The 13894-nt window shown below is 39.6% G+C and overlaps 1 protein-coding gene and 1 pseudogene across 1 annotated transcript in view; both read right to left on the minus strand.

The window, feature by feature from the left end:
• Positions 1-7759: 7759 nt before the first annotated feature.
• Positions 7760-13894, minus strand: part of LOC145344030 (protein FAM3C-like) — a 58975-nt gene continuing 52840 nt past the window's right edge. Inside the window, exons 9-10 of the mRNA XM_080190757.1 lie at positions 13662-13788; positions 7760-8553 (exon numbers count right to left, since the gene is read on the minus strand). Coding sequence (XP_080046883.1) covers positions 8464-8553; positions 13662-13788 — 217 coding nt within the window. The 3' untranslated portion in view covers positions 7760-8463. The remainder of the gene's footprint in view (positions 8554-13661; positions 13789-13894) is intronic.
• Positions 9574-9707, minus strand: LOC145344643 (U2 spliceosomal RNA; annotated as a pseudogene).

The following is a 13894-nucleotide window of genomic DNA, read 5'->3' on the forward strand; positions in this document are numbered from 1 at the left end:
GAACATGTGGGCAGATGGTGGTGCAGTGGCAGTGACAATGCTACTGGACTAGTAATCCATGAGATAACCTTTGAGGACCGAAAATTCTGTCACTGCAGATGGTGAAATTGGAATCCAATAAGCATCTGGAATTAAAATCTGATGTAAAAACCCAGGGGTTCATAGCCCCAGACCTACTGTCTTTACTTGGTCTGGCCTACATGTGATTCCAGCCCCACAGCAATGTAGGTTGACTTTTAAATGCCCTCATTTGAACAGTCAGAAGTGGGCAATAAAAGGTCAAATAATCAAACAACAATAGACGTGAAAGATTACTAAAGTTTAGGCAAAGATAGTTTTGAGCAGCATTTTTAAACTAATGAGGAAGAGAATTCCAAAAATGAGGCACTTACCTGTGGAGTGCAGGTAGCACAGAAGTTGGAGCTCAGACAGCAGTTGTCTAACTGCTGCTGAAATCTTCACCCCAGATTCTACCTTCAGACTCTTGGCCTACTGAACATCCAGCATCCAGAGCTTTGCTGTACTTTGCTACAGCTAGCTTCTGCTCACTCGCTTACATTGGCTTCCAGTGGTTTCATAGAATCCCTACAGTGCTGAAGGAGGCCATTCAGCCCTTTGAGCGTGCACTGACAACAATCCCACCCAGGCCCTATCCCCATAACCCTAACAGTAAGGGGGAATTTAGCATGGACAATCCACCTAACCCTGCACATCTTTGGACTGGAGGAATTAAAATTTCTCAACTTTGTGTTCAAATAGCTCCATGGCCCCACTCCGTCCTATCTCAGTAATCTCCTCCAGCTGCACAATTTCTAAAAACTCAGAATTTCTATAATTCTGTTCTTGTGCATCGCTCCATTTCCTCACCCAGTCGACCTGCTGTCAGTTTTCTCAGCCCTTCCGGCCCAAAAATTCTCCTGTAATCTCTCATCCAGTAAGACATTCCTTAAATCCTACCACCTAACCATCATTGTTTCGCTGTCAGATTGTGGTTGATGACCCAATATGAAACACCGATGAAGATGCTATATATAAACATAAGGTGTTGGCTTTCCTGAAATCACACACGGGCTGAAACCCTACCACCTCGCCTGTTCCAGAGTTGTGGCGGGCAGGGTTCCCAGAATGGAAATCTCCAATGGCCTCAGGCAGGATTTTATGATTTCACCCGAGCAAGGCCGTGAAATATCACCCATGGTCCATAAATCCATACATGGAAGCTACAGCCATTTTAAAATTATGCCTGGCCCAAGACTGTCCAGAGAGGAGGAAAAGCATCCATGAAGGAACTGAATATCTCGAATTTCATTACCAAGAGCAAACTGAGGTCAAGCTTTGGTAATGAAGGGAGTGCTTGACAACTTGGGATCCCACTCACCCACTCCTCCAACCTCCCTCTCACCCACCTCTGACAGACATTGTAGGTCACACACATTAGACTCCTCACTTACTGAGAATCATTTCTAGCGTGGAAGCAAATCATCCCTCGACTCCAAGGGATTGCCTAAGAAGATACTCTATTCCCCTGAAAATTATCTTTGTTATGCCACGTGACTTCATATCTGAAAACAAGGCTAATTAGCAAAATAATCTTAAATCAAGTTAAAACCCAATATCTAAATATAATTGAGATCTTCAGTAATTGTATTAAATCTAGAACTACATTAATACGAATGTAATAGCAGAGTAGGTTGTTTATTTGAGTTGTAATATTGGGACTAACTGTGTTCTGATTGCAGTAGTCATCTCCACCATGAGATGCTTTGTACCTGCAGCTCCCGTGTGACACACCGACACACAAGAGGTGGGGACTAATCTTTGGGTAGCTTTCTCCAGAGTGTAGTTACTCCTCAGAGAAAAGCTCAGATACAGGGTGGGGGCAAAAGGATGTTTGAGGGGGCTGGGATAGTGTGACTATTGGCAAGTAGTGTAAAATTAATGAAGGGGAGCTGGAGAAGTGATCCCACAACACTAGTCCAACAGGTACAATGTACTTGCTACCTGTGGGGACAAAGGTATAGACTGTAGTGAGAATACTAACCATAACACCAGAGCATGATACAGTGCAAAGAGAGGCAAGAGCAGAACCAAACAGTTGTAGTCATAGGGGACTCCAGAGTTAGGGAAATAGCAGAATATTACACGGTCAATATTTGGGCCTCAGCTATTTATGATCTATTATAATGATTTAGATGAAGGACTAGTGTAACATACCTACATTTGTTGATGATACAAAGTTATTTGGAAATAAATTGTGGATTACACAAAGATGCTACAAAGGGATATGAGCAGTATGGGCAAGAACATGGCAGATGGAATACAATGTGACATAACCTAAAGTTATCCACGTTGGTAAAAAAAATTAAAAAACAGATTTTATTTTGAATGGTGAGGGACTGAGGAATGGTTGCATTCAGAAGAACCTGAATGTCTTTGTACAGGAATCATAGAAAGTTAACATGCAGGTACTGCAAGCAATTAGGGAGGTAAATGGTATGTTAACCTTTATTACAAAGGGGTTGCAAAAAGGCCACATTTGGATCACTGTGCGCAGTTTTAGTCTTCTTCCCTAAGGTCAAAATTGACCTTGAGGGAATATGACAGAGGACAGACTTTTTAGGCCCAAATGGCATAGGTAGGGAGTTGGTTGCATGTCTGACACTGCCAGCCTGAATGCTGGTTGCTTGGTTCCATCCCACTCTCAGGCAAGGGGAGGTGGGAAGTTTCAGTCAAGATAGATGATCAAGTATCATCTTATTGGATGATGAAGCAAGATCAAATGTCCTATACCTGTTTCTATTTCTTACGTTCTAAGGCAGAAGCAGCAGACAGCATTTAGCTGCCTCTCATATTTGTCCAGAGAATCATAAAACCTTTAGTGCAGAAGGAGGCCATCCAGCCCATCGAGTCTGCATCGACGACAATCCCATCTAGGCCCTATCCCTGTAACCCTACGTATTTACCCTTCTAATCCCCCTGACACTAAGGGGCAATTTAGCATGGCCAATCAACCTAACTTGCATATTTTTGGACTGTGGGAGGAAACTGGAGCACCCGAGGAAGCCATACAGACACAGGAAAAATGTGCAAACTCCACACAGCACCCAAGGCCAGAATTGAACCCGAGTCCCTGGCGCTGTGAGACAGCAATGCTAACCATTGTGCTACCACACCGTTAGGTGGGGTGTTTTGCTGTTTTCTAGTAAGGACATCTTGGAGTATCAAACAGAGAACCCAATGCATTCACTCCCCCAGAAATCAGGGGGCCTTATGCTGCAATCAATCAGTCAGCATCTAAAAATACCATTTACGCATCCACATTTATTTGCCAGCCACTTTATTTTCCCCAAACAACAATGAAAAGGCTGAAATGTATCTTATAAACATTTACAATCTTACTGATGACTAAAGAAACTTGCTGCTATATGCAGTCACTTACTTTCAAGCGGTTACATCCCTTTGATTTTTAAAAATATATCCTTATTGAAAGTTCTTAATTTTATACAAATAATGCAACAAACTCACAAAGATTGATAGAGTGCAGTAAGATCATTTCAAACAAGTACAGTTAGGGAAAGAGAAAAAGAAAATGACCAACTTGGTTCAGGTTCCTCATTGTATCCTATGTCCCCCCCGCCCCACCACAAAATAAAAAGATATATCAAAGATGGGGGAGGGAGGGGGAGATGAAATATCAGGATATAGCCACAATTGGCTCAGCAGTGTACAACCAACCTCACAGGTTAACAGCGACAAGAGTCACAGAACTTATGGGAAACCTTGTGGGAGTAAACTAAAGAACGTGGAACCCAAATTTTTAAGATAAGTGTCCCATACTTCAGGAAATGTATTCGATTTAGATTGAAGTAACCAAGTCAAGAATTGCATTCGTATGCATTCCAGAAAGATTTTATGCCAATTCCAAATGTGTTGGCTTATCCTTTTATCAAATTTAATTGTTGTTATTTTCTACTCACCTCTCATGACTAGCTACGTTACAACAGTGAAAAGCACGATATGTGCAAGATTTGTTTTTGTTGCTGACACAAACTAAACTGAGAGCTGCAATCCATTGATGGACATGACAAACGTGAAGGAATGAGCGTTTTTGAATTTGTGTTTTTATTTGCAGATGCCAGACCCAGTTTTGCTTTGCCTGGGTCAGCACCGCCATCCCATCATTTGGCAATATGGATTGATTTAAGAAACATCTTTATTGACCTATTATCCTGTAGTCAATAGGCAGTTTACTCTCAGCTTTCATGTAGCTATGAGGATGACCACTGTAACCACAGTGAAGTGGTGAGCCCTATTTTAGACAGCCACCCTAGAAAATGCAAGTACTTTGAGCATTGAAGCCCTTGTGACAAGAATACCAATGAGACCAGCTGACTCACAGTATGACAAGCATCTAGAGGAAGTTTCTGAGATCTATAGCATCTGTTTGTGGTGGCACTTAGTTTCAGGGTGGTGTGTCTGACCACAGGCCACCTATTTGTTTATTGGACTGTGTAGTTACTGTGGACATTAGAATATAAGATAAATTTTGTAACTTGCGCTACATTGTAAATTTACATATATTGTCAAGGTTTAGTTGCGGGTGAAGGAATAGTATAAATCTTTTCTTGTTTAAACTTTTGTTCTTTTGTTAATAGGTCATCAGCAGACTCTGTGGCTGGATCTTCCTAGCCGTATATGCCAGCAGGATCTTTTGGTCCTACCAATGGCACACTACTGCTGTGAGTGTCCTGGCGACAAGGGATGCAGTCACTGGAAAACTCCAGTCTAGTATCAGATGTCCAATAGTAACACAGCTGGGTTCGCAACACATCTCAGCCTTCCAATCTTTCTAAAGGCTACACAATGCTAACTGTTGCAGTTACTCGCAACTTTAAATATAGATGCCGCAAAGCAAGTAATGCTTTAAAAAAGGCAACGTCAAGGGACTTTGCATGTTTCAAATTCAAAAAAGCAGGCAAAAGCTGTAGAGTGCAATTCAAGCAACAGGAAATTGCCTTTAAAAGGACCAACTATGCTCTGCACTTTGTCTTTTTTGGCATTCCAAAACTCGTATAGATCAGCCCTTGAACTTCAGCATATGATTATATTCAACAAAAGAGTCAGTAATTAAAGCATCCACACAACCTTGCAAAGCTCAATTCTCTAACTTGTTCTGGCAGCTCAGTAAGCCCTACAGAACTTTTAACTATGCCCATTGAATTCAAGAGATGTTAGAGCATAGTAAATTTATAGCATGCATGGTGGCACAGTGGTCAACACTGCTGTCTCAGCGCCAGGGACCCGGGTTCAATTCCAAAATCAGGTGACCGTTTGTCTGGAGTTTGCACATTCTCCCCGTGTCTGAGAGAGTTTCCTCCAGGTTCTCAGGTTTCCTCCCAGTTTAAAGATGTGCTATGCTAAATTGACCCTAATGTCAGGGGGATTAGCAGGATAAATGAGAATTAGGGGACTAGGGCCTGGATAGTACAGACTCGATGGGCCAAATGGCCACCTCCTGTACTGTAGGGATTCTATGAGTGTTGTTTAAACGGTCATTCAGTCCACCTTGTCTAAAATGAATATCCTAATTAGGATTAATCTCCATCCTAATCCCATTTTCCAGTTTTTGGTCAGTTGCACTGTCTATAATCACTCCTATTACAAATATTTTTAAATGCAATGATGGTTTCTGCCTCGCTTTTAAGCAGAATACCAGATCTCACCAACCTCTGGCTATAAACAGTTCTCTAGCATTCCTCTAATCCTACTGTTGATTACTTCAAATCTATCATTTCTTCACCCGAAGGGTTGTGAATCTGTGGAGTTTCCTGCCCAGTGAAGTTGAGGCTACCTCATTAAGGCAAGGATAGATACATTTTTGAACAATAAAGGAGTGAAGCCAAGTCCACAAAAAGATCAGCCATGATCTTATTGAATGGCGAAGCTGGCTCGATGGCCTACTCCTAGTTCATATGTTCTTATAACCACTAGTGCAGTTAAATCTTTTCTCAACCATCTTTTAGTAAATGAAACAATCCCAGCCTATCCAATTTTTTCTCATAACTAAGTTACCATTGCTGGGATCAGCCTCATCAATCTGTTCTGTACCCCTTTTCATGCATTCTCATCTTTCTGTAACGGCAGAACTATATGCAGTACTCTCACTGTGGCCTGTATTTAATACAGTTCTAGTTTAACCTCCCTCTTATATTCTACACATCAGCTAATAAAGGAAAGTATCCCACACACCATATTTACAGGTCCAACGGTATTTGTGGACATGCATTCCAAGGTCCCTTCATCACTCTACATTTCAGCATCCTGCTATTTGTGTATCATGATGCCTGCTTACCCTTGCTAAATACATTACTTCTCTAGGTTGAATTCCATGTGTCACTTTTCTAACCCCTATCCAGTGCATTAGTATCTTCCTACTGTATGCATTCTTTTTCCTCATTACCAATCCTGCAACCAGTGTCATCTGAAAACTTCTTCACCATGCTTCCAAAATTTAAGTTTAAATAATTGAAATATACCATGAAAAACAAGAGACCTAGCATTCAATCCTTTACTAGATATGTCATCTGTTCTACGGAAAGTCTTAAACCTCTGCACCAGAACCATTTGTGCTTGGATTTCAAAGCTCATAGAAAGCACACAAATTTCAATTTAATTTATTTACCTCTATATTAGTGTTATTTTGAATTCCATTTGAGTTTTCTTCTTTAAAACCCATTACAATTATTTCACCTAATCTTTTGCAATTGTAAAAGCACAAAAAATCTGACTTAGAAAATGACTGGAAAATTACACGCACCCCCCTCTTTCAAAAAAAAACAAACTTTTTTTTACCTCAATTTACATTTGCCTTCTGTACGATGAGATGGTTTCTAAACGTGTGATCAATATTCACAGTTAAATAGTGGAGTGCTCTCAATTACATGACAAAATGATGAACCTAGCATGTGGTGCATTGTGCTGGTGATTCATTTTACAAATAAATGAATACAGGCAGAAAATAAATCACACTTTACACTGAACAGTGGTGTCCACATCATTACAAAAATGCATTGTGACCTTTGTAACTGTTAGTCTGCACAGGATTTTCTCAACAGCTAATTCAAAAAAAAGACAGATGGTCTTGCAGAATTTTTCACAGAATGAAAGAATAGAAAGTACATGGTTCTGAAGGAAGTTCTTCCACCAGGAGTTATTATTAAAGGTGCAGTTACATTTACATTTCCATTTATACTAACACACAAATGTTGGAGCTGGGACCCTCAAGCCCTCTGATTTCCATCATCAGACTTTTGCACTGCCATTATGTTTGGCAACTTACTGACATTTTTGTGGTTGCATACTAATTTTAAAAAAATCTCTCTTGCAAGGATGGGTTTCTCCTTGGTTAGATGAGACACACTCCTGTAAAAGTTAGGACCCAGTATGCTCCAGGAATGTTAAATATGAATTCTCCACATAGAAAAGTCTGAAAAACACAATACTAAAATTGATGAGCACTGCTTAATAGGGGAAGGTACAAAATCAACTGTGCTGCATTGTGTTGCTTCTGCAAAGTTGCTCAATTTGAGGTCAGTATCAAACCAACATTAATTGTTCTTACTTCCACACCCATAAATTTTAAAACATACAAAAAAACTCAGAATAAATAAACATTACGTCTCATTGTATCACAGCATAAATTCACTCATTCAGAAAAGTATAACTATAAACTTATATTGAAAAGTGGCGGGGGGGGGGGGGGGGGGGGGGCAATCATTTCAGGCTAAAATACTGATTGATTTTTTAAAAATCATCAGGATTAGAAAATTATTTATTTTAAAGACAATTAAGTTGCAAGTGTTATTGAACAGTCGATGAGAATCAGTTCAGAATAATACCCCCCAGGCTTCAGTTTTGACATGCTAGCTTTCTCAGAAGAAATTCAAGTACAAACCAAATGTGGGCAATATAATTTCATTCGCCATGATGTGCTGTATATTTGCAGACTAAATTGCAACACAGTGGATCTCTTAAATTCAGCCTCTAGAAAAACACGATGGGTAGCTAAATTTCCAACCAATTTTATTCCCATTCATCGCAATTTATCCGACCTCCAGTGTGAATCCATCTTAAAACTGCAAGCAGTCATGTGAAAATCCAGTTTAACAAAATATTTGTTAAAGAGGAGGGCGAACATTAACTTTTGTTCAGGTATGGATGCCAGATTCAGACACAAAGGTTCAGCAGATTCTTATTTTTGAAATAAATTGAAGCAGAAGTATTACTGAAACTGAAAACTGTACCTTCCAAACAATTTTAAGAAAAAATAATTTTGCTTCCATTTCCAGATCACTGCCAAACAAACAAGTTTAAAATAAAACAGGCTTTGAGAATTCAACAACATGAAACAAAAAAAATTATGACTTCAAAATATAACTTCTTATGCTGTGGAGTGCTTGACTTTCATTCCTTTTTCTGAGGAATACATCCTTCCATTTCTAAAACTTCTGGCCAGCCTTCATATTTGTTTGTATTTTTATTATTCTTTATGTGCTGTAAGTAGAAAAGATTCACATTACAACACATGCAATATAAACGAATATCTCATTAAAAATTATCTACACTTGTCTGCAAAATATCTCATGTTAAAAAATTTACAATGGGAAAGGTTGGCACAAAAACCTGTGTTCACATTTATAATAAAAAGTTTGTCATAACTGGATCAGTAAGTGGGCACAAAGCAGTGGGAAGAGCACATCCTGGGAGAGATAATAATATATTTAGGAATTTGGATCAAAGTGGCAATTGAACTGGAAACTCTTTTGCAAGGTGTAGCCCATGTACTGAGTGACAGTTAACTGTCAATCAGCTGAATATGGATTCAGTCAGTGCTGATTACTGTTGCAGGAAGCTGCAGTGACTCATCTCAGCTCTAAGTAAAAAAGGCAGTACTTTAATCGTGGGTGATTTTAATCTTTATGTGGATTGGGAAAATAAAATTGGCAGAGGTAGCCATGGAGAAGAATTCATAGTGTGTATTCGAGACAGTTTCCAAGAGCAATATGTTGTGGTTCCAACTAGGGATCAGGCTATTTTGGGTCTAGTAATGTATAATGAGGCAGGTTTAAAAAACAATCACAAAATAAGATCTCATAGGAAACAGTGACCATAACATGGTAGAATTTAGCATTCCATTTGAGAATGAGAAAACTTTGGTCAGAAACAACTGTGCTAAACTTAAATAAGGTTAATTACAAAGGAATGAGGGCAGAGTTGGCTGGAATGGACTGAAAAGGAGTTTAGCAATAAAGATGGTTGATCAACAATGACAAGCGTCTATTAACACTGACAATAAGGATATATCCCAGTGAAGAAGGACTTTAGAATGGGACAAATCAACAATGGGTTTTTTAAAAAAATCCAATTCAATCAAATCAAGTCCAATTCAAAGTCTCAACAAGCTGAGACATTCCCGATCCAAGCTGACAAGACAGGGCTCTCACCTCCTGTCTTGGGCTTGATCTACATGATCCAAGCTGATTGGAGTACGCATTGCACCTCTTCCAAGGCTTGATTTTATCTGCATCTTAGCCAAAAGGCCAAGATGCCGCTTTTAAAAATTGCTTCAAATGAAGCTAAAATGTAATCTAATGACTTTAACCAAGTCGATACTACACTTGATCTTAGCCAAAAGGCCAAGAAGCAATTAACGATAGAAATTAAGGATAGTATTAAACTGAAAGAAAAAAACGTGGAAAAGATTAATGGTAAACCAGAGGATAGGGGAAATTTAAAAACCAAGATGACCAAAAGTAATAAAGGGCCAAAATGAAGGGGGAGGCTTAAAATGAACATATTCCAAAGGGAGGGGGGGGCGCTAAAACTACAGAGACAATAATGGGGAACTAAGGAATGGCGAAGGAGTTAAACAAACACTTTGTGTCAATCTTCACAGTAGAAGGGACTAATAATTTTCTGGAAATGTTAACTAATCTAGGGACAAAAGTGGGTGCGTGGGTATGAGGGTGGGCAGGCAGGTAACATGTGTAATTGGGAAAATGTTAAGAATTCATTATAAAACATGTAATAGCAGACATTTAGAAATACATAATATAATCCAGCAATCAGCATAGCTTCATGAAGGGGAAAGCATGCCTGACAAATTTATTAGAATTCTTTGAGATGGGAATGCACAATGTAGCTAAAGGGGAACTAGTAGATATAATATACTTGAATTTCCAAAAAGCGTTTGATAAAGTACAGCTACTTAATAATTGGGGATAATATAAAAGCATGGACAAAGGATTGGCGAAGTAATAAAGACAGAGATGGGATAAGGGGGCACTTTCAAGATGGCAACCTGTAACCCGTGGAGTGCTACACGGATCAGTGCTGGGGCCACAATTATTTACAACATATTGTGACTTAGACGAGGGAAGTGACTGTGCTATTGCCAAGTTTACGGATGACACAAAAATAGGTGAGAAGGCAACTGGTGAGGATGACAAAGAGTCTACAGAGAAACATGCTCAGGGTAGATGAGTGGGAAGACCCTGGCAGATGGAATATATAGGAAAATGAAGTTATGCACTTTGCTTGGAAGAATAAAGGAACTGAATATTATTTAAGTGGAGAAAGATTTCAGAAAGCTGAAACAGAAAGGGATTTTAAAATTCATTTATTAGTGTCACAAGTAGGCTTACATTAACACTGTATTGAAGTTACTGTGAAAATCCCTTAGTCTCCACACACCAGCACCTGTTCGGGTATATTGAGGGAGAATTTAGCATAGCCAATGCATCCAACCAGCACATATTTTGGACTGTGGAAGGAAACTGAAGCACCCGGAGGAAACCCATGCAGACACGGGGAGAATGAGCAGATTCCATACAGTCACCCAAGCCGGGAATCAAACCTGGGTCCACAGTGCTGTGAGGCAGCCGTGCTAATCACTGTGCCACAGTGTTGCCCTTCTGCATAAATCACAAAAAGTTAGAATGCAAGCTCAGCAGATACTAGGGATGAGAAATAAAATGTTGGCCTTTATTTCAAAGGGAATGGAGTATAAAAATAGAGAAGTCTTGCTAAAACTACACACAGCACTATTTAGACCACACCTGGAATACTGTGAACAGTTCTGGTGCCCTTATCCAAAAAATGACATACTGGCATTGGAGACAGTCCAGACTAGGTTCAGTAGTTTGATCCCGGGTACGGAGGGATTTTCTTACGATGGGTTCAGTAGGTTGGGCCTGTATTCATTGAAGCTTAAAAGATTGAGAGGTGACCTTATTGAGACATATAGGATTTGCAGGGGGGCTTGACAGGGTAGATGCTGAGGGGTTGTTCTCCCTTGACATGTCCAGGACCAGAGGACAAAACTTCAGAGAAAGTTGTCACCCATTTAAGACAGAGGAGGAATTTCTTCTCTCAGGGTAGGGAATCTGTGAAATTCTTTATCACAGAGAGCTGTAGAAGCTGGGTTGTTAAGTATGTTTGAGGCCGAGATAGGCAGATTTTTAATTAGAACAAAGAACAAAATCAGCCCGGGAAACAGGCCCTTCGGCCCAACGAGCCCGCGCCGCCATCTCAACACCACCAGTCCACCTCTCTACCCACGAAAGTATGGGAATCAAGGGTTATTAGGATCAGGCAGGAAAGTACAGTTGAGGATTAGATGACACATGATCTCATCGAATGGCAGAGCAGACTTGGGTGAATGGCCAATTTCTGCTCCTATGATGTATGGTCTCGTGATTACACACTCCCACTAATGGTGGTCCTTTAGCACCTTAGTTTTGAACCTCCTCAATCAGTAACTCTACTTGGTGGCTGCTGAAATTGCCTTGTTTTATTCCTTTACTATAAATAATGTAAAAACACTGCATTTCTGGTCCAATTTTCTCGTGCAGTCTAACCTTACAATTGTCTGTCAGCAATATTGTAAGGTATAAATGAGTATTTAATCCACTGTTGCGAGTGGGACATCTGAAAGTTTTCATAGCCATTGTTTCCCATATTTCTCAAGAAAGGTATTAAATGAAGAGAGGACAAATAAAAAACAAGTCATCAAAACTGAAATCCTCCGCACAACGGAATGGCACAAGAAAGCCCTCTACTTAATCCAAAGTGTGCAGATCCCAGCAAGCACACTGATACAAGACGCTAAAATGTCCTCAACCTGAGGATAACAACCAAAGAGTAGTGAATGGCATTGGATTAATGACGTAGGATTCAGGTAGAGGGAAGGTGAGGGATTAGAAAAATGATTACCCTTTGCCTCTTTTCTAAGTTGTAGACAGTAACTGCTAGGGTACAGTCTGAAGGGTCATTATCTTCTGATGACAGCTCCAAATTGCCATTCTTCATGTGAATCATCACATTGAATAGCAATCAGTTAATCAACTGTAAATGAAGTCATCAATTGGATCCTAACAGTGCTCTTTTCAATGCTCATGAGGATGCAGAAGGGGCACACAAGCTCACATCAGTACTTCTATCCATTCAAAACCAGAGAGACGAGTAAGGTCATTACCAATGCAGTGGTAGATATCAGCTAATGCAGCCCTAGTTAAAGATCAAATCCAAGAACTGAATGTTTTGGGTGGCTTTGTTCTACACCACACACCATTCACCTGCTGAGCTGAAAAATAATTTGTGAGCCCAGATTTATTTCCAATGCAACCACTTAAATTCAAACTACAGAGGCAGCAGGTAAGGTAGGGGAGTGGTTCAGTCTAATGAGGGTGCTCTGTAATCAGCAAAAGGACAGCCCCGTTCCTTCCTGTCCTTTTGACAATTTGAGGTTAAAAATCAGGCTCCCTGCTCCTGCTCTTCTGGCCACATCAAATGTATTATTGGCATGGGCCCAATTAAGTCAAATGGTAATTATAATATGGCAGGCAAACTGTCCATTTTAGTGCCTGCCCCCATATTATGCAGGTGAGCAGGTAGTGGTGAGATCATTTTTAGTGCCCCCCTCCACCAAAGTAAAATGGGGGAAGGTAAAATTCAACCCATGAGATGCGGCAATTTTTTTTTTTAAATAGGAATTTTTAAATATTCCAATTTGTGGTGCAAAAATGATAAAACATTTAGATTATTAAGTTAACATCAAAGATAAATGCATTGATGTCCTTACATAGCTGATAACTTTTACTAAGCAGGGGAGATTCAAGTTTGTGGTTTTCAGAGTTTTTATTTCATCCTTTACAACATAAACATTGAGCATATCCTTCAAAATGATTTGCTTCCTCCACCAAGAATATCAGGAAAACCATTAAAATACTGAAATCACATTAATACATGACAGTTTTCTTCTTGTACAGCTTCTTTATGAATTTGAATCCAACTAAAGAAACTTGCATGAAACTCTGGAATAAGTACAGATGTAATTATTGAACAAAATACTCACCCTCCCCAAAAATCCCTTGAAAAATTTTCTTCCCTAGTCCAACTAAAACCGTGTACTTATTTATTTTTCAGTAGTAAAAATAAACCAGCACAATGGCAAATGATTTAATATTGCCATCATGAAAGTGCCTTTGCAGAAAACTCAGCTCCTGAGGCAAGATAACATAATTCAGCAAAGTTACAGATTAAGGGAAAAAGAGTTTCAGTGCAGTTAATTTTTTTAAAAAGCATTACATGACTTATTTTACCTGTTCAAAAGGGCTCTTTGATTGAATGCCTTTTGCGCCAACAAAAATCCAGTTGTCTCTGAAGGCGAGACTTGAGATAGATGAACTTCCCAAGTCGCCTACAAGCTTCCGTGCTTCGTCATTGAGTCTGCAGCAAAACAAAGCTCGTTTTTAGACCAGCTAAAACAATCTGTTTAGTTGCTGGAATTAATTTAGCTCTACTGAACACACAATGCTTAGTTTAAAAGTAGGCT

The sequence above is a fragment of the Carcharhinus amblyrhynchos genome, chromosome 6 (genome assembly GCF_965287045.1).
Source record: "Carcharhinus amblyrhynchos chromosome 6, sCarAmb.v2.hapA, whole genome shotgun sequence".
NCBI classification, from domain to species: Eukaryota; Metazoa; Chordata; class Chondrichthyes; order Carcharhiniformes; family Carcharhinidae; genus Carcharhinus; species Carcharhinus amblyrhynchos.